This window comes from Erinaceus europaeus, chromosome 3 (genome assembly GCF_950295315.1).
Source record: "Erinaceus europaeus chromosome 3, mEriEur2.1, whole genome shotgun sequence".
Lineage (NCBI taxonomy): Eukaryota > Metazoa > Chordata > Mammalia > Eulipotyphla > Erinaceidae > Erinaceus > Erinaceus europaeus.
The window spans coordinates 167,462,823-167,481,680 of NC_080164.1; the positions used below are offsets into that span (position 1 = coordinate 167,462,823).

At 41.2% G+C, this 18,858-nt stretch overlaps 1 protein-coding gene across 2 annotated transcripts in view; it reads left to right on the forward strand.

Annotated features, from left to right (window-relative positions):
* Nucleotides 1-18,858, forward strand: part of SEPSECS (Sep (O-phosphoserine) tRNA:Sec (selenocysteine) tRNA synthase) — a 46,205-nt gene that overhangs the window by 19,685 nt on the left and 7,662 nt on the right. For both annotated transcript variants that reach the window (XM_060188263.1, XM_007535112.3), the window contains exons 7-9: nucleotides 7,700-7,829; nucleotides 7,961-8,052; nucleotides 17,900-17,993. In XM_060188263.1, the coding sequence (XP_060044246.1) occupies nucleotides 7,700-7,829; nucleotides 7,961-8,052; nucleotides 17,900-17,993 (316 nt within the window). The remainder of the gene's footprint in view (nucleotides 1-7,699; nucleotides 7,830-7,960; nucleotides 8,053-17,899; nucleotides 17,994-18,858) is intronic.

Sequence of the window (18,858 nt, forward strand, 5' to 3'; positions counted from 1 at the left end):
GCCTTGAGTGATGTGAAGCAGAGAGCTGTGTAGGTCTCCAGAAAGACTCCAGACAGATGGTAACAAGTGCCAAGATGGAGGCAGGAGTGCGCTTGGAATGCGTCACTGGAGTAGAGCAAACAAAGCCAACACTGTAGTAGGAAGGAGAGTCGGGCTTTTACTCTTGGTATGACTGTCAGCCACTGCAGGGAAGTGACATGTGATTTAGATTTTCAGACCACCCTGCTGGCTGCTACGTGAGGAGTAGACTAGCAAGGCAAACAAACTTATGGTCATCTTAATTTTGATGGGGGAGGGGGGGCAAACTCTTAAATGGAGAAAGGAGGGCTTCTTCAACAAATGGTGTTGGAAAATTGGGTTGAAACATGCAGAAGAATGAAACTGAATTACTCCACTACACCAGACACAAAAGTAAATTCCAAATGGATCAAGGACTTGGATGTTGACCAGAAGCTATGAGCTACTTAGAGGAAAATATTGGCAGCACTCTGTTCCATCTCCATTTTATAGGACGGCAAACCAACGGAAGACTATTGAATTGCCCAAGTGAAGTATGTTGGTGGCTTGGACCAGGAGAGTAAATGTGAAAGGAATGGTGGGGAAAAAAGGTTGCATTTAGAATTATTTTTGAGTGTATCTATTATGGAATGTAGAGGTGAACGCTATAAGGATGTGAGAATGCAGGGATTCTCATTCCGACCTGAGTAGCTAGCTGACAAAATGGAACCACGGTGGGAATAATATTTCCTCTTTGTCCATGGCTGGCTCTCCATCAAGATCACCTAGGTTTTTAGTCCCTGATGTGCCTTTGGCTGTCTGGGTGACTGTCACTGTTGTGCTTTAATTGCCCATGTTTGAGTCCCAGCTGTTCTATCAATGCTTTTCCTAATCTTGGGTAAACCACATTAATTTCTTTGTGCCGTAACTCTTCCTATCTGCAAAATAGTTAGTGGGGTGGCACATACCTCAAGTGGTTCTTGTGGGTGTTAAATGAGTTTAAGAACCTCACCAGGGAAAGAGAAATGGGCTGGGGGTGTGGATCCACCTGCTAATGTCCATGTCCAGTGGAGAAGCAATTACAGAAGCCAGACCTTCCACCGTCTGCACCCCATAAAGAATTTTGGTCTATACTCCTGGGGCTGTAGGGGTGCAGGGGGATGTGTTAAGGGAAGATGACCAGAGGGTTCTGAGTTCCAATTCCATCAGGACCTGGAGAAAGAAGAGGAAAAAAGGAGGGACATTCAGAAGGAGCAACAGGTGTAGGTGTGACTTGGGAAAATATTTAATATTTACATCAGTGACCTCCCAGAAACTTCTTCAAGGAAGTTCATCTACGCTGATGACATCTGCTGTGCAACTCAGGCATCGAAGTTCGACATCCTTGAGGAAACACTCACGAAAGACATGTCTCTGATATCTGATTACTGTAAAAAATGGTGACTAATCCCTAGCACTGCAAAAACGGTATCATCTGTTTTCCATCTACACCATGCCTCGGCCTCGCGTGAGCTTAATGTGCAGCTTGGCGATACGAGAATCCGGCATGAAGCCCAGCCAGTCTATCTTGGCATTACTCTCGATCGCACTCTGTCATTTCACAAACATCTCATAAAAACTGCAGCAAAGGTGGGCGCGAGGAATCACATCATTGCAAGACTGGCCAGCTCCTCATGGGGCGCGAGCGCTTCCACACTACGATCATCATCTCTGGCATTATGCTATTCCACTGCAGAATACTGTGCCCAGTATGGTTCCGTAGCCCCCATGTCCACTTGGTCGATTCCAAATTACATTCCTCCATGAGGATAATTTCTGGAACCATCCGTTCCACCCCGGTTCCATGGCTGCCAGTTCTTAGCAACATCGCCCCGCCAGATATTTGTCGGGATGCGGCATCATCTAAGTTCATTTCCCACGTCTACGCTCGACCGGACCTGCCAATATACTCGGGTATCTTCGCCCACCCTGTCCAACGCTTGACGTCTCGTCACCCAATCTGGTCCCCTACGCCTACACTGAACTTCTCTGTTCCAGTCTCTTGGAAACAGAGCTGGCAGTCAGCTGAGGTAAAGAACAAACACCTCATCACAGACCCCTGCAAGCGTCAACCCGGCTTTGACCTAGCACATTATGATTGGGCCCTCCTCAATCGCTATCGAACAGGCCATGGCCGGTGTGCTGCTATGTTCCATCGCTGGGGAGCCAGAGACGACTCGAACTGCCCCTGCGGCTCCAGACAGACTATGACCCACATAGTCAACGACTGCCACCTCTCCAGATTCAAAGGAGGTCTCGAAACTTTACATCAGGCTCAACCTGACGCTGTTGACTGGCTACGGAAGAAGGGCAAACGCTAGAAGAAGAAGGGAAAAGAAGGTAGGACTGTTGAAAAAAAAAAGACATATATATATATGTACATATGTATGAATAATTATAAATAGTTACAGAAGTAACAGTCAACCTATCAACCCATATCTGTGACCTTGGGAGAACTATAATTTCCAATGGAGGGAATGGGAACACAGAATGCTGGTGATGGGAACAGTGTGGAATTATATCCCTCTTATCTCATAGTTAAATCACTAATACTAATAAAAATATTAGTGCCTGGCACTTAGTAAACACTCAGTAGATTTTTTTTTTTTTTTTTGACCAGAGCACTGTTTAGCTCTGGCTATCTCAGCCATGAAAATCATCTTGCATAAGTACTATGCTGTCTTCCCAATCAGACTCTCAGTAAATTTCATCAGTAATCGTTACATGAACTGTAACCTGTTTTACTCTCTACTGCCACTACCAGAACTGGGAACAGGTCTGGACCATGATAAATGTTCACCTGTATCTTCTGTGAAGGGAAGCATGCAGGAGAGAACTGATAAAGGCCAGCACTTGCTAGAACAAGCTCAGAAGCTTCCTATTCTGTTTCATCCTTCTCTCCTTCTGGTGTTTCTCCTCTTGTCACTGAGTAGCCTCAGTCCTTCGAGGAGTCAGGGCAGTGCCCCCCTCGAGATGGAGTCCCCCTTATTTGTCGTCGTGCCACCGAGCGTTGCCCATTGGATTCTTGCTGTGTTTAATAATGAAGGGGTTCGAGCAAAGTCTGGTGCACTGATTGTCTCCTCTCATTCCTGTTTCCAATTTAGGTTCGTGTTTCACTTCAAGAGCCATGGGCAGTATTTGTTTATTTTATTAATGATTTAATAATGATTGTCAATATTGTGGGATAAGAGTAGTACAATTCCGTACGATTCAGTTCCCACCACCAGACTTCCATATCCCCTCCCCATTCACTGGAAGCTTCCCTATTGTTTATCCCTCTGGGAGAATGGACCAAAGATCTTTATGGGGTGCAGAAGATGGGAGTTCTAGCTTCTATAGTTGTTTCTCTGCTGGATATGGGAGTTGGCAAGTGGATCCATACCCCTAGCCTGTTTCTGTCTTTCCCTTGTGGGGCAGGGTTCTGTGGAGATGGAGTTTCAGGACACACTGGCGAGGTCATTTGCCCAGGGAAGTCAGATTGGCATCATGGTAGCATCTGGAACTTAGTGGCTGAAAAGCATTAAGATGTAAAGCAAAAAGAAAAATATATAATATATAATATATATATATATGTTTAATAATCAGGAACCTGAAGGTAAGAGTATAGCAGGTAGAATTTGGGGTCTTCATGTTGGAAGAAGTTAGGATGTCTATTTTAGGTATATTCCATGGGGCCTATGACTACTAATTTTTGCCTGGGCCTGACAGCTAACATACAGAGTATTGTTTAGGAAGATGGTGTCAGAATTAAGAATAGGACTAGAAAGCTGGATCAGGGCAGAGAGAAGCTTCCAGATATGGGGAAAGTATATAAATACTGTTCACTGTATTCATCGATCTGACCTAGGACCCATGTCTATTCCTATTTAGCACAGGAGCCGGTGTAACCTCTGCACCCCTGTCAGCCTGAGCTCGCAGCATGCTAGGCTGCACTCATTTCAGGACCCGTTTTCCTCTAATGGCAGTGTGTGTTGACCCAGCCTCCCTTCGGAGAGTGGGGTAATTTCTTATCACTGTTGCTCGACATGGACAGTAGTGTCCTCTAGAGGCCCACAGGAGGGTTTATGATGTTGTTCCTGATGATGGAGATGACCAGTGATGGTGGAGAGAGGGATCTGTTAGAGGTCTAGGCCTATTATATCTCTGTGGGAATCCCAGGATTCCCTGACTAGGGCTCCGAATGATGGGGTGGCCTGGTAGTGACCAAAAGGGGCCATCATTAGAGTGTGCCAGTCTCTTGCCCTTATCCAGCTTTTGTAGCCCGTATTCTATCTGACAAGGTCAGCTTCAGGGTAGTTAGGGGAAGTGCAATAGGAAGTAGGTGAGGAGAGGGTATCGAGGTCTAAGTAGAAACTATTTGATTAAGTACTTTATGGCGTCTTTTTTTGTGTGTTTTTCTACCCTCTAGCTGCAGCTGTTGAGTCACTGTAGACTATTGTGCACTTTTAAGGCCTATGTTTTCCCTCAACTTATGGATACTCTTTATTTCTTTTTCTTTATTTTTATATTACAGAATTACATATCAGCAGGGGTTTGAATCCACACCATTCCCACAACCACTGTTTATTTTTCTAGAGCACTACTTACCTCTGGCTTATGATGACGCTGGGCATTCAACCTGGGGCATTTGGTGTCTCAGGCACGAAAGGCTTTATTAAAAAAAATTATTAGTGATTTAATACTGATTTACAGAATTAATAAGAAAACAGAGGTATAATTCCATATAGTTCCCATCCCCTCCATTGGAAACTGCAGTAGTTCTCCCAAGGCCACTGATATGGGTTGATTTTATAATTATGTCTATGTAGATACAGATATATTTCCCCCATTTTTTCTAAGGTCCTTCACTTCCTTTCTAAGTCACCCCTACACCTATTTCTGCTCCCAAGTGTCTTTCCTTTTTCCCTCTTCTCTCTCAGATGAGGGCAACCTTGCTGGCTTCCTCTGGTGTTTTCCAGCTTCGCTTCCCACAAAAGGCTCTTTACATAGCCATTATGCTGTCTCCCCAGCTCTCACAAACATTACTTCAATGTCAATAAAAGGTAACCTTAATTGGTATACTTGATTTTTAGGGGGAGCTATTGTGTACATTTTTTCCCAGTTATTTATTCTGTCAGTCTAATGTGCCTCTCTGTTGTTATACATTGAGATATTCTCTGGTCATAGTTTTATAAGGATAGGGGAAAGGCTAGTGGTGGGAAGGGTAAGGTTTAGACAGGAATGCAGTAGCTAGAGGAGTCTGCTTCCCTTCTCTGCTTTTGCTGCTTCTACCTGTTGCCGGGACCTGGTCGCGAAGATTAGGCCAGCTCTCTGCTCCTTCTGTTCTGAGAGACATAGGCGAAGAGGAAGTGTGAATATGAAGGTCAAGTGCAGTTATAATGTTAATAGGAATATAGAATGTGACTACAGGTTAAAAATCTGTGGCTACAGATACAGGGAAAAATGATCATAAGCTGAAATTTAGATAGTAACTCTGCTTCAGGAAGAGAAGATTGAAGCACATCCGACAGAAGGGCATGGACTGTGTTGTTAGATGGGGACAGGGACTCAGCTTTCCATTTCTAAGTAAGTATTCAGGTTTTCACCAGAATATTAGATTTTCATGGGAAGTTCATTTGCAGCGGAGTGAGATCATCTGAAATTACAACATTAGGAAGCATGACTTATATGTAGAAATATTGCCAAGAGTAGATGCGATTTTTCCATTAGTTGATATTAAAAATAAAAAAAAAATTCACTTTTGCTATTGGAATGGGGTAGGAGTAGAACTGGTGACTGTTAAGTGGTTGTGTAGCTAGCAAATTATCCAGGCAGCAAAGAGAGACTCTTAAATATATATGACGGGTGGCTTGGGTCACGAGTCCATTAGGTTGCGGTGGCCACTCTTTAATTCACTGAGGGTGTTTATAATTACTTAATAGTCGTAGAACCAGCTGTTGACATTTGTTGTCAAATAAAAGAGCACAGATGAGAGGCATAGGAGAAATCCACTCTTATCCAATTTTAAGGTGAAAAGCTTTTATTTCAAAATTGTTCTTTCCTGAACTGATACTGGAACCCTCCCTGCCTTCCTCACAGCATTGCCATGAGGATTAAATGATTTAGGTGTAAAAGCAGGTTGTAATTTATAAAATGCTCTTCCACAAGTAAGAAACAAGATTTAAAGCTCCCATATTTAAGGAACAATATATATATATATATTTTTTTTTTAATTAAAAATTTTTATTTATAAAAAGGAAACATTGATTAAACCATAGGATAAGAGGGGTACAACTCCACACAGTTCCCACCACCAGAACTCTGTATCCCATCCTCTCCCCTGATAGCTTTCTTATTCTTTATCCCTATGGGAGTATGGACTCAAGGTTATTGTGGGATGCAAAAGGGAGGTCTGGCTTCCGTAATTGCTTCCCTGTTGAACATGGGGTCAGCAGGTCGGTCCATACTCCCAGCCTGTCTCTCTCTTTCCTTAGTGGGGAAGGGCTCTAGGGAGGTGGGGCTCCAGGACACATTGGTAGGGTTGTCTGTCCAGGGAAGTCTGGTTGGCATCATGCTAGCATCTGGAACCTGGTGGTTGAAAAGACAGTTAACATACAAAGCCAAACAAATTGTTGACCAATCATGAACCTAAAGGCTGGAATAGTGCAGATGAAGAGTTGGGGGTCCCTCCATTTTGTAGATAGCTAGTAGGCATATTTTAGTTATATTCCAAAGGGCCTGTGGCTGTACTGGTTTTTTTTTTCTTTTTGTTTTTTCTTTTTCTTTTTTCCGCTGAGCCTGAAGTCTGATATGCCGATGGCTCCAAGTTATTGTCTGGGGAGATGATGTCATAGCTGGAAAAAGGACCAGAATGCTGGATCAGGGAAGAGAGTAGCTCCCTAATATGGGAAAGGTGTATACATATTGTTGTCTGTAAACCCCATCACTTTGATGTGATCTGAGGTCCATATTCAGCTTAGGAGCCTATGTGACCTCTGCATCGCTATAGATCTGAGCTCACATTCTGTGGTCATGAGTAGGAACGTTCCAAGCTGCCCCAATTTCAGGACCCATCTTCCTCAGGTGTAGCATAGAGTTTGTTGTCCATCCTTCCTTCGGAGGATGGAACATTCTCTACCATTGTTGATCCAAGTTGAGGGCAAGGTCCTATGGGGGCCCACAAACGGGTCTGTTGTGTTGTTCCTGATAGAAATGACTGGTAACAATGGATAGAGGGATTTATTCGAAGTTAGGCCCATCATGTCTGTTTGGGAATCTCAGGACTCCCCGATTAGGGCCCTAAGCGAACAATATTTTTACTGACTGGCATTGTTACAAAAAATAAAAATCTTTGATGTGATCTTATTCCTATGAGTTATTTTAATGGTAATTGTTTGTTTAATATTTTCTATTTACATATTTTATTATTATTTTTTAATAATGATTGACAAGACCATAGGGCAAGAGGGGTACAAGTTTATATAATTCCTACCACCAGAGTTCCATATCCCGTCCCCTCTGTTGGAAGCTTTCCTATTCTTTATCTCTTTGGGAGCATGGATCCAGGATTGTTATGGAGTGCAGAAGGTGGAAAGTCTGGCTTCTGTAATTGCTTCGTTAGTGGCAATTATTCTCTGTTCTTTTAGAAACTCGTATGTTATACTGCCATTTTCTTTCATTCCAGGGAGCTCGTGTTGGTAGAATAGATGCTTTCGTTCAGAGCCTGGATAAAAATTTTCTGGTTCCAGTAGGTGGCGCCATAATTGCTGGCTTTAACGACGCCTTCATTCAAGAAATCAGCAAAATGTATCCAGGTAAAATAAATCAGTGGCTCTTCTGAGAAAGTAACAGACAACAACATTTGTACATAAGCAACTGCAGTAAGACTTAATTTTTTAAAAACTTTGTTCCCCTCCAGAATATAATGTGTCCATCTTTATTTTAGGGAGAGCGTCTGCTTCCCCGTCTTTAGATGTCCTTATGACTTTACTGTCATTAGGATCAAACGGTTATAAGGATCTGCTAAAGGAAAGAAAGGTAAGCTTTCCCTTCAGGTGTAAAAGAAAACTCTTCACTGGAATGGTAATCCAAATCATTGGTGTTTTTGCCTGTTGATGTATAGCTTTGACAGTGTAGCCATCTAGTATAGTGACCTTTCATTGTTTGCACCTGCCCTACTGAATTGCTGTCATTTTGTTTGTCCAGAGAAGTTCTTAGGGATCGTGGAGGGCCATTATATGCTTTTCTATTTTGGAGAAACTTCTGTATCAGTGATCCTTACTAGTTCAGTAAAATTTATCTTGTGTGTCATTAAGGATCTTGAAAGACAAATGGGAAGGCCTTTTCAGTTGTTGGATGTCTGAAGGCTTGTTTAGGTAGAGAAGGTCAGGCACTGGGCAAGATCAAAGCATAAGTCGACCCAACAACGGGGAGAGTGGAAGGCTGGCTACATTGACTATAAAAAAAGTAACATTTGTGTTTGATAACTGGACTTGGTCTCCAGTACTGAAAAACACCTCAATTTAGAACAGCTCTGAAATTGTTGACAGAGGTGGTGCTGGCAGACCTGGTCAGACTAAAGTGCTTTGTTCTTCTCCCAACTGGGAGAACTTAGAAGCTTCTGGTACAGTTTTTGAATCTTATAATCTAACACTTCATAGCAACTATAATCCCTCAGATTTGCAAGTACTTTACATACCATTACATTAGTACTTTACATATTTAAAATACTATATGAAATGTAAAATATTTACATATTATCTAATGGGTCACCTGACCTTATGAATGTGTAACAGCAGTTTGAAGGCTTTTGTGCTTTGTTTTACCTACATTCTCCTCTTTCCACTAACTTGGCCCAAAAGAAAGCGATTGTCTACTTTTGATTGTGAAGACACTTGTTAAAATTTACAGGCTATAGGGGAAGGCGCTCAACACCATCATTTGGTAAATGCAAATGGAAACCATAAGGTGCACCTCTAACACTGATCGGAAGGGCAGATACTTCGTAAAAAGCTTGATGGTACTAGATGCTGTCTAGTCTGAATATTTAAAGATGCCAAGCAAGTTGTATTCTCAAACATTGCTGGTCAGAATTCAGAATGTTACAGCAAGTTTGAGAAACATTTGGGCAGGTATTATAAAGTTAAGTATAGACTTGCCATAGAAACGGAGTCTTTCACCCCCTTGCTATTACTGAAGTGGAGTTAAAATTTGTATTTGTACGGAAATGTACACAGGAATATTTCATTTTATTTTTTTGTTATTTTCTATTTATAATGTTTTATTATGATTTAATAGTGATTTACAAGATTATATGATAATAGGAGTATAATTCTACACCACACCCATCACCAAAGATCTCTGCCTCCACCCCCTCCAGCGGTAACCACCATAGTTCTCCCAAGGTCATAGACACGAGTTGAATATATATTCAAGTTCATGTGTTTTAATTCTCTGTGTTTCACATATGAATGTAACAGTCTCCTAGCTGTCCTTCACTTCCTAACTTAGCATAATCACCACCAGTTTTGTCCCTTTTGTAGAACTCCGCTGAATAAATGTCCCATAACTACTACTTTGTTTCTTTTGTATTTATAAGACTCAAATGAGTGATTTTATTTCCATTGTTAAAGTATTCCTCATAGGGTTTTGTTTGCTTATTTGTTTTTTATGATAGTTTAAACTTTTAGTCATAAACACGCAGAAGCACACGAGAGAAGCACGTGGGCCATTTGGGCAAAGATGGCTTGACTCCATGTGCAGGCAGGTGCCTTTTTATTTACTTCTTTTAAAAATTTTTTTTTTTATTTATAAAATGGAAATATTGACAAGACCATCAGATAAGAGGGGTACAACTCCACACAATTCCCACCACCAGAACTCTGTATCCCTTCCCCTCCCCTGATAGCTTTCCTATTCTTTAACCCTCTGGGAGTATGGACCCAAGGTCATTGTGGGATGCAGAAGGTGGAAGGTCTGGCTTCTGTAATTGCTTCTCTGCTGAACGTGTGTGTTGGCAGGTGGATCCACACTTCCAGCCTGCCTCTCTCTTTCCCTAGTGGGGCGGGGCTCTGGGGAGGTGGGGCTCCAGGACACGTTGGTGGGGTCTTCTGCCTTTTTTATTTAGTTCTAAGGTCCCACCATCACTTCTTTTCTAAGCCACACCTATGCCTATTACAACTTACAGGTGCATGCATATGAATGTTCATAATGATTTTATAATTAATTGCCAGAAAATCAAAAGCCAACCACCTAGTGTACAGACAAGCTGGTACAGACATTCATGGTAATGAAAAGGAATAAAGTACCAACATAAACAACACAATGGCTATTGGGCACATTATGCTAAATGAAAGATCCAGGTTCCAAAGCCTGGGTTGTATTGTATGGTTTCATTTATAGGCCATTCTGAACAGAGTAAAAACTAGTAGGTGCCAGAGACTTGAATTGGGGGAGGGCATTGTTGGGGTGGTGAATTTTTATAAATCTCGATAGTGGGAATGAGTTTATGACTGTGTATGTTTGGCAAAAGTTATAGAAGTAGAGGTCTGAAAAGTTGCACCCAAAATGTTAACGTTTGTAAGTCAACCTTGAATGAGCAGTGACATAACTCTCCAACTGAGGCATTCCAAAAAGTAACCGTCATGGCCTTGGGTTATTGTATCCAAGATAAGAACTTTAGCAAACCTTTCAAGGAACTTTCTTTTATAAATGAGGAGAACCTGTCATCATCTTCCTGTGTAAGATTTAATTGTACAGAATGCTAGTGGGCCTTAGTTCTCTAAATAGTTGTCTCAGAGTGGAAAAGGCACTCGAATCTACAGATTGTATTTCTTCACTTTTGAAAGAAACAGATGCTGTCTCAGGCTATTTCTAGAATTTAGAGAATGTAGACTATTCCTTAAAATGAAAGTGTTAACTTCCTGGCTTTAGGGCATTGTAATCACAGGAATTGAGCTGTAATATAGTCACCTAGCACAAGGCACACTGATAATTTATAAGTCAGACAACTTCTAACTTTCAAAAGGATCTAGGACTTTGGTCCTTTTTAAAAAATATTTTATTTTCCCTTTTGTTGCCCTTGTTGTTTTTTATTGTTGTTGTAACTGATGTCATCGTTGTTAGATAGGACAGAGAGAAATGGACAGAGGAGGGGAAGCCAGAGGGAGGAGAGAAAGACAGACACCTGCAGACTTGCATCACCACCTGTGAAGTAACCCCCTTGCAGGTGGGGAGCCAGGAGCTTGAACTGGGATCCTTACGCTGGTCACTTCAATATGAACAGTCAGTAAAACACAAATATCTGTGTTTTACATGTTTCCATGAAATTTCCTTTAAGCTTGGAGAGATCACCAATAAATAATGTAATATTTATTGTATTAGGTCACATGCTGTGACTTTTGAAGGGTATCTGGATTTGTATGTGGAGAGTAAGTGGGGGGCATGGTTAAGTGGAGTCAGTGTAGAAGCTGGGACACCTATAAGTGGCTTTTACAGTATCAAGAAGTGACATTGACTTGGTCTAGATGGTGACATTGGATGTGATGAGCAGTGGTTGAAGTCTGGGTCAGTTTTAAAGATTCAAGTCATTAGGAGTCCCTGAAGCCTGTGAGAGCAAGTTCAGTCTAGAATAATTTTGAGATTTTTTTTTTTTGACCTGGACATTTGGAATAATGGAGGAGCTATTAGCTGAGATGGGGATTTTGGAGGAAAAGCAAGAGTTCAGTTACAAATAAACTTGAATTCAGGATGCTCACTGACATATAGATAGAGGTGTCAGGTAGAGTGCGGTATGAGCATAGTATTGAGGGGGGCTGGGGGGCGGCGGAGTACACATGGGCTGGACTGGAGATAGTTGAGACTAGATGAGAATTACAAGAGATTGAATATTAACTGGAAAAAGAAAAAGTACAAGAACAGAGTTTTGGGACATTTCAGCCTTAGTAGTCCTGGGAGAAGAAAGAAACCAGCAGAGGAGACAGGTAAGGAATGATGAAATGATTCAGATGAGGAAATCCAAGATCATGGAGTCCTAGAAGCCAAGTAAAAGAAATGTCCAAAGGAAGAGAGAATGATCACCCAGTGCTGGTGATCAGTCAGGCAGCATGAGCACCAAGATCTGACCACTGGTTAGAAAAAGTTTCATCTGAAATTATTCCCAGTACAGTCTTCGAATGTAAGACTTAACGCTATTTATGTAAACAGCACATATGTATATACACACTTAACGTATGTAGGAGCTAGTAGTGCCTAGTACGGCTCTCTTCTAAGTACATTTTTATATGTTGATTTAATTTTCACAGCACCTCGTGAAGTTATTATTCCTGGTATGCTTATTTTCATGGGAAGTGACATGTATGAAGTAAACTGCAGTGCAAAGATTTGAATGTAGGCAGTTGGACCTCTGACCCTCTGAATCTCAACCTGGAGTGCTTTCTTATATAATTAAATAACCTAAGCAGCTCCTGTCTTGTTATCTTCTGCAGCTATAATCCTGAAGACCTAAGTCTACCAATATCCAAGGAGTCAAAAGCAGTGAGTAATTTTAGCTGCTGTGGCCCCTCAAAGTTCAGTTATCTTTCAGAAAGGATGTGTTCTGCGTGCTTGTGCAGAATCACTTGTCTGAGAACTGCCCCTGCCTGGCTTCCTGGGGCCGTGGTGAGACTGTTTGTCAGGGTGTCTCTTCTTCCTGTCTCGCAGGGGTGGCATGTGATCTGTTCTTCCCAGGCATCCATGTCGAGATAGAGTCCTCCCAGCAGACTTGATAGAGCCATTAGAGACAGAGAATCCGTTACTTTTCAGGTAGCAAACTAAACACAAAATCTTTGACTCCCAGCTACCATATTCTGACTGTGCCAAAGAAGGCTTCTTGAGACTAGGGAATGAATATACATGGGGAAGTTCCCAAGAGACATTCCAGTCTCTGGGTCCAGTTAGATATGCACTTAGTCTTTCTAGTCTCCTCTTTGCTGCTGCTGCTCGTTCAGGGAGCGGTGGGTGACCCACTCTGCACTAGACCTTGAGCCATAGAAAGGATGATCATGAGATCTTCTCCTCTTCTAGAAGGAGGGCTCTAGTGTGTTCAAGTATTTTATTAACCTTGAGAATTCTTTCCACAGAGTTCACCTCTAACAGAGAGTATATAGTACTAATCTCTGACGTACTAAAATAAAATGCTCATTTAGAACTCTTGTTGTTATAAATGAGTGGGTCTGCTTTTTAACAGCTTCATTCAACAGGCAAGTTTTTCTGTTGAAAAAATGTGGGTTTCCTTCATAAACCACAGTTGCATAGATGTGGGCAACAGTACTGTTTTCTATCGGGTTTTGTCTCTGGAGCAAGGGCCTCTTGTGTTTAAGTAGACTTGCTTTGAGCTGTGACACTCTAACCAGGCTAGTTTACCAGCTCAGCTCCGGAGAAGCTCAGGTGGAACTCTTCCGCTCCAGCCGGAGCTGTTTCTATCGCTGAGAACGCCTTCTGTATTATTGGTGTCATCGCATAGTAGAAAAGCAGCGTTAAAAGAAAGCCTAGGATTCTTACTCACTGCAGTGATATTTTTAGAGGTTATTTCGTCTAGCTCTGTCTCTGCAGAAAAAGCTGCATCGTTTTCACAGTAAAGACAGACCAAGAATTCAGCTCGAAGCCATTCCTTCTCTAGCCTTCTGTTTTGAAAGGTAGGAGAGTCAGAAAGATGGAACTCTCAGGGGATGGAACTTCTTAGCCACGAGCGATCAGCACATCTGCTTTCTGGAGGAGAGAAAGGACTATGACTGTAGCTGAGGAGACCTCGAGGCAGAGGGGTTAAAACTGAAGAGACCATTTCTTTGTTTCTCTATGCAAAAGGAGAAGGATAAGTCTTAGGAGTTGATCTGCACTTCTGCTTTGCTTCTGGAGGCGACCCTGCATCTGCATAGCTCTACTTGATTACTGAACAGTGCGGCCTGCGAAACAGTCAGTCACTGTTGCAAATAATCTGCTGAGCTGGACAAGTGCAGACGAGAAATGATAATGGAATGGTTGCTTCAGTGGCTGGAATTCATGAGATGAAGCTTGGAGGACACACTGAGTTCTGAAAGGACACGGGACAGATAACTTCAGTCAGATGCTTTCCTGGAACAAAGCCACGTTTGCAGGCTGTAGATCCGTAGTCCGAAAAGGATGTAGTAGAATCTCAACCAAGTGCCGTATTTTAGGCCCGGATAAAGGATCCAGTCTCTGTCCTCTGATACAAGAACTGGCACATATGCCTGGACCCTTTCTGCTGACCACAATGCAATAGTATACTGCACTGTGTGCCTGATCGTCAAAGCAGACATCTCTGCCCACGGATATGTACTTCGAGCCTACTGTCCATCCCTCCTTTCACGTTGTCCTTGAAATAGTAGACCCTTGTTATATTTCTCTTTTGACTTAATACCAAGCTCACGAGGCTTAGGGAAAGTTCTGCTTTAATCTTAGCCTAAATATAACAGTCTGTTTCAAAGACATAATTTCATAGGGCTCTTTTTTTCCCCTTTAAATTTTAATGAATTATGCACGTCTTTGGATTACCAGGAGGGGTAGAGTGGGTTTTAGGTTTCACTACTGCAAATCAGTTTGCAAAGGGCAGTGTGCAAAGAGGCTTCACGTAATTCAGCTTCTGTTCACATCATGAGCTGTGATATAAAGCTTTGTATTTTCAGTCTAGAAATACAGCTGACTTTAGCATTCAGGTATGTAGTTCAGTTTCTCTCTAGTGAGAAGTCTTAAAATTAAGTTAAATACAACACAAAAGACATCGAAAATCAATATTATTTCATTTCCTTTAAGTAAGATCTTTCCATATACATTTGCTTGGGGTGCTTATAAATTTCTCCCTTTACAGAGTGTTTTATAATAAATGTCAGATATGGATTTAACTGTAGCAAAAAATAGTGCAGGTTCTTTAGTACCTTTAATATATGAGGTAAAAAAAATATATGAAAAACTGCTTAGCTAAGTATTGATGTAGGAAATAGTGGTACAGTCTCCTAAATAACATTTTTAAAATGTAGCTGATATTAATGGGGGAACATTTAGGACCATAATGTATTAATGTTGGAGGATTTAGTATATTGTGCCTTTAGACAGTTAAAGTTTCTCTGCTTATTGGATTACCTTCTGTTACATTTTACATAGAGATATTAAATAAATGTAGATAGATGTGCACTCAACTCACAAGTATTTTTTTAATCCAATTATTCCTACACTAGCGACAGGCAAGATGTAGTTGCCCCTGTTTGCTTATGGCCTATAGAGACTTTGATTCTAATGTGACCTGCAGTTAAAAAGTGAATTCTACAGGACGAACTAAAGCTAATTTGTTACTGTACTAGATAGAAATTGAGTATTGAGACTGGGGAGACAGCATAATGGTTATGCAAAAAACTTTCATGCCCGAGCCTCTAAGGTCCTAAGTTCAATCCCCAGCACCATCAGAATTCAGAGCTTTGGTGCCCCCGCTCCCTCATTAAAATAAAAAAAAAATGTTAAAAAAGAAATTGAACATTGAGTAAATGTCGAATTTATTTATTTATTTATTTATTTATTTACCAGAGCACTGCTCGGCTCTGGTTTATGGTGGTGTGGGGGATTGAACCTGGGATTTTGGAGCCTCAGGCATGACAGTCTCTTTGCATAACCATCATGTTACTCTACCCTGCCCTAAATGTCAATTTTTAAATAGCTATCTATGGTTAAGTAAGTTTAAAAGTAACCTCTAGGGTATTACTAAGGAAACAACTGTCTTCCCCCCCCCCCCCCCCAGAAGTTTCTCAGTTAATTACTTTTCAGTTTTCTCTTTTCTAGAATTGTGGCATTGGTGATTATTGTGGCAGCTATACTAGATAGAATAATGCTTTGATTTGTTCCTCATGATTGAGATAAATGTGTTGTTTGTACTGTCTAGAGGACATGTAGGAGACATGTAGGACATGAAGGCATTTTCTGACTATGAGATTTATTTTGCACAGGATGTGTTGAGAGCAAGACAGAATGAGACACACAAGTGAGGTCAAGATTTTAGTGTACAATATAGATGAAGAAAAAGCTGTGATTAGTATTTGAATTAAAATGTGCCAACTCTTTTCTTTGAAACAATATAAATTCTCCTTGTCCTTTCCTTTCCTTTTTTTTTTAGACAGAGATAGAGAGTGAAAGAGAACACAGCACTAAAACTTCCTTTAGTGCAGTGGGGGAGTCAGGCTTGAACCTGGGCTATGTGCCAGGCAAAACAGTGTACTATCCAAGTGAGCTATTTTGCTGGCCTTAAGCAATACAGAGAATTTATATTAGTGACCAGGTTACCTTATAGCAGATGATCTTGATAGAACCTTATGGGAGATGAAAAGACAGAAATGAAACCCAAGAACTTGATTCTTCACTAATACCGGCATGGTGGTATATATCACTGGGCCAGCTACTTGTAAAGGCTCTTAATGTCTTTATTCCTTTTGCAGGCTTATTGATTACTCTTCTGAAATTATCATCAGGATATTAATTTAAGAAGGAATGGGCCCCAGATATATTATTTATATGTGTAAGAAAAGATGTGTACAATTCTCACCTTCTGCAAATGGTGACAATATTGACCTCCCTAACTATTTCCTAGACTTTTTTTTAAATAACAAAAGAAATGGTGGCCAGTTTTTATTTTGGTCTTTTTTTTTTTTTTTGATGGAGACAAAAGTAGATAGGGGAGAGAGAAGTACCTACAGCACTGCTTCATTGCTTGAAAAATTTCCCCTTGTAGGTGGGGACCAGAGGCTTGAATTTCAGATCCTTGCTCAACAATAAATAAATGAATAATTAAAAAATATGTGTATACAGGGGGCCGGGCGGTAGCGTAGCAGGCTAAGTGCACATGGTGCGAAGCGCCAGGACCGGCAAAAGGAGGCCCCAGCTCCCCACCTGCAGGGGCATCGTCTCACAAGTGGTGAAGTAGGTCTGCAGGTATCTTTCTCTCCCCCTTTCTGCCTAACCCCTCTTCTCTCAGTTTCTCTCTGTCCTATCTAACAACAATGATAGCAATTACAACAACAGTAATAACAACAACAGCAATGATAAACAAGGGCAACAAAATGGAAAAAATGACCTCCAGGAGCAGTGGATTCATAGTGCAGGCACCAAGATGCAACAATAACCCTGGAGGCAAAAAACAAACAAAAAAAAGTATGCACACACAGACAGAGATACATATAAGTTGGTGCTCTAGCAGGCTGAGATATCTCCTGGCCCAAATACATAGCTTCTTAGACTGGAATTTAACATAGTATGTTTAACAGTTAGAAAAAAGTCTGATCTGGGTGGCATGCCACAAACAGCGGTAATGAGAGTTACTGAGCGGTGTGCAGGCTGGCCTAGATCATGCGGGTCTGCATGGATGAAGAGTCGGGCTGTCTTTATGCTTACATGAAGAAGACAGTGGCACAGGAACAGGATCAGATTTATACTTTTACAAGACCCCACTAACTGCTGTGTGTAAAACAGTGTAGGGGGCAAAAGAGTAGGCAGGGATGTGATTTAGTATCTCCTGATGTGGTTCAGGAATGAGGTCATGTCTCCTTGAACTATTCTGTGAAGAGAATGGGTTTGTGAAATACGCAGTGTAGCCCCCAAGCCAGAAACGTGCTGCTGGTTCTTCTTCTTTTTTTTTTCCCACTTAAATCCTCTGGTTTCTGACCTCCGTGGCAACTTTGGATCTCACTATATTGTGGCAAAGGAGAGAATTTTTGTTCCTTAGACACATGGCTGAGTTCATTCACAGCACAGGCTTCATTTCAGGCATATATATATATTTTTGTCTCATTTCAAACTTAGCAAGTTGCAGTATTTGCTTTTCTTCAAGTGTACCATTTTGTTGTTGCAGGAAATGTTCTCATACTTGTCCAGCCAACTAAAGCAGCTGTCAGAAGCCTACAACGAAAGACTGTTGCATACACCTCACAACCCCATATCTTTAGGTAATTGTGCTCCTCCCTCCTCCCTCCCTCCCTCCCTCCTTCCTTCCTTCCTTCCTTCCTTCCTTCCTTCCTTCCTCCCTCCCTCCCTCCCTCCCTCCCTCCCTTCCTTCCTTCCTTCCTTCCTTCCTTCCTCCTTATCATTACCTCTGAACCATCACCAAGAAGAAACTGGTATTCTAGAGTATTCTCTCTGGTTACAGTGCTACTTCTTCAATTCATTATAGTACTAATTTGTAAATTCAGAAAGTTTAGTTGACCTTTTGAAATGCTTTGTTATATCTAAGATAAAACACATTTTTTGAAAGAATCCAAAACAGTATTGAGTTTTTTTTTTTTTAAATATAGTTCAGCTTCAAGCCAGAATACTGTGGTCACTAGTAAAAAGAACTCAATGTTTTAGAAATCTCTACCAGTTAATAAAATACTGTATAGTGGAGACTAAAGCTCTTTTTTATATCGCTTTTACTGCGAATATCATTTTCTTGCTTGAGACTCTCTGGTAAGGAAACCTGTATTTATGAATATTGGTCTGTGAATGTGTTGTCATGTCATTGAACCTGTTACACAGAATATGACCCTTGATTTTTATGGATTTTACTACCTTTTAAGATACACGACTGTCTCTTTGAATTTGTGAAATATGTAGTATTTATTTATCTGGGGAAAAAAGCAAATGACAGTTTGTAGCCATTTTCAGTAATGAACTTCCGTGAGAAACCATTTAGCCAACAGCATGTGTAATAAAACTCATCCCAGGCAATCTCTGGCTGGTACGTGTAGATGTTATAAAAGGTGGTATGGCTTGAATTCCAGTTCTGCCATATACTAGCCTCCTCTCCTCTGTCTATAAAATAGAAATATTGAC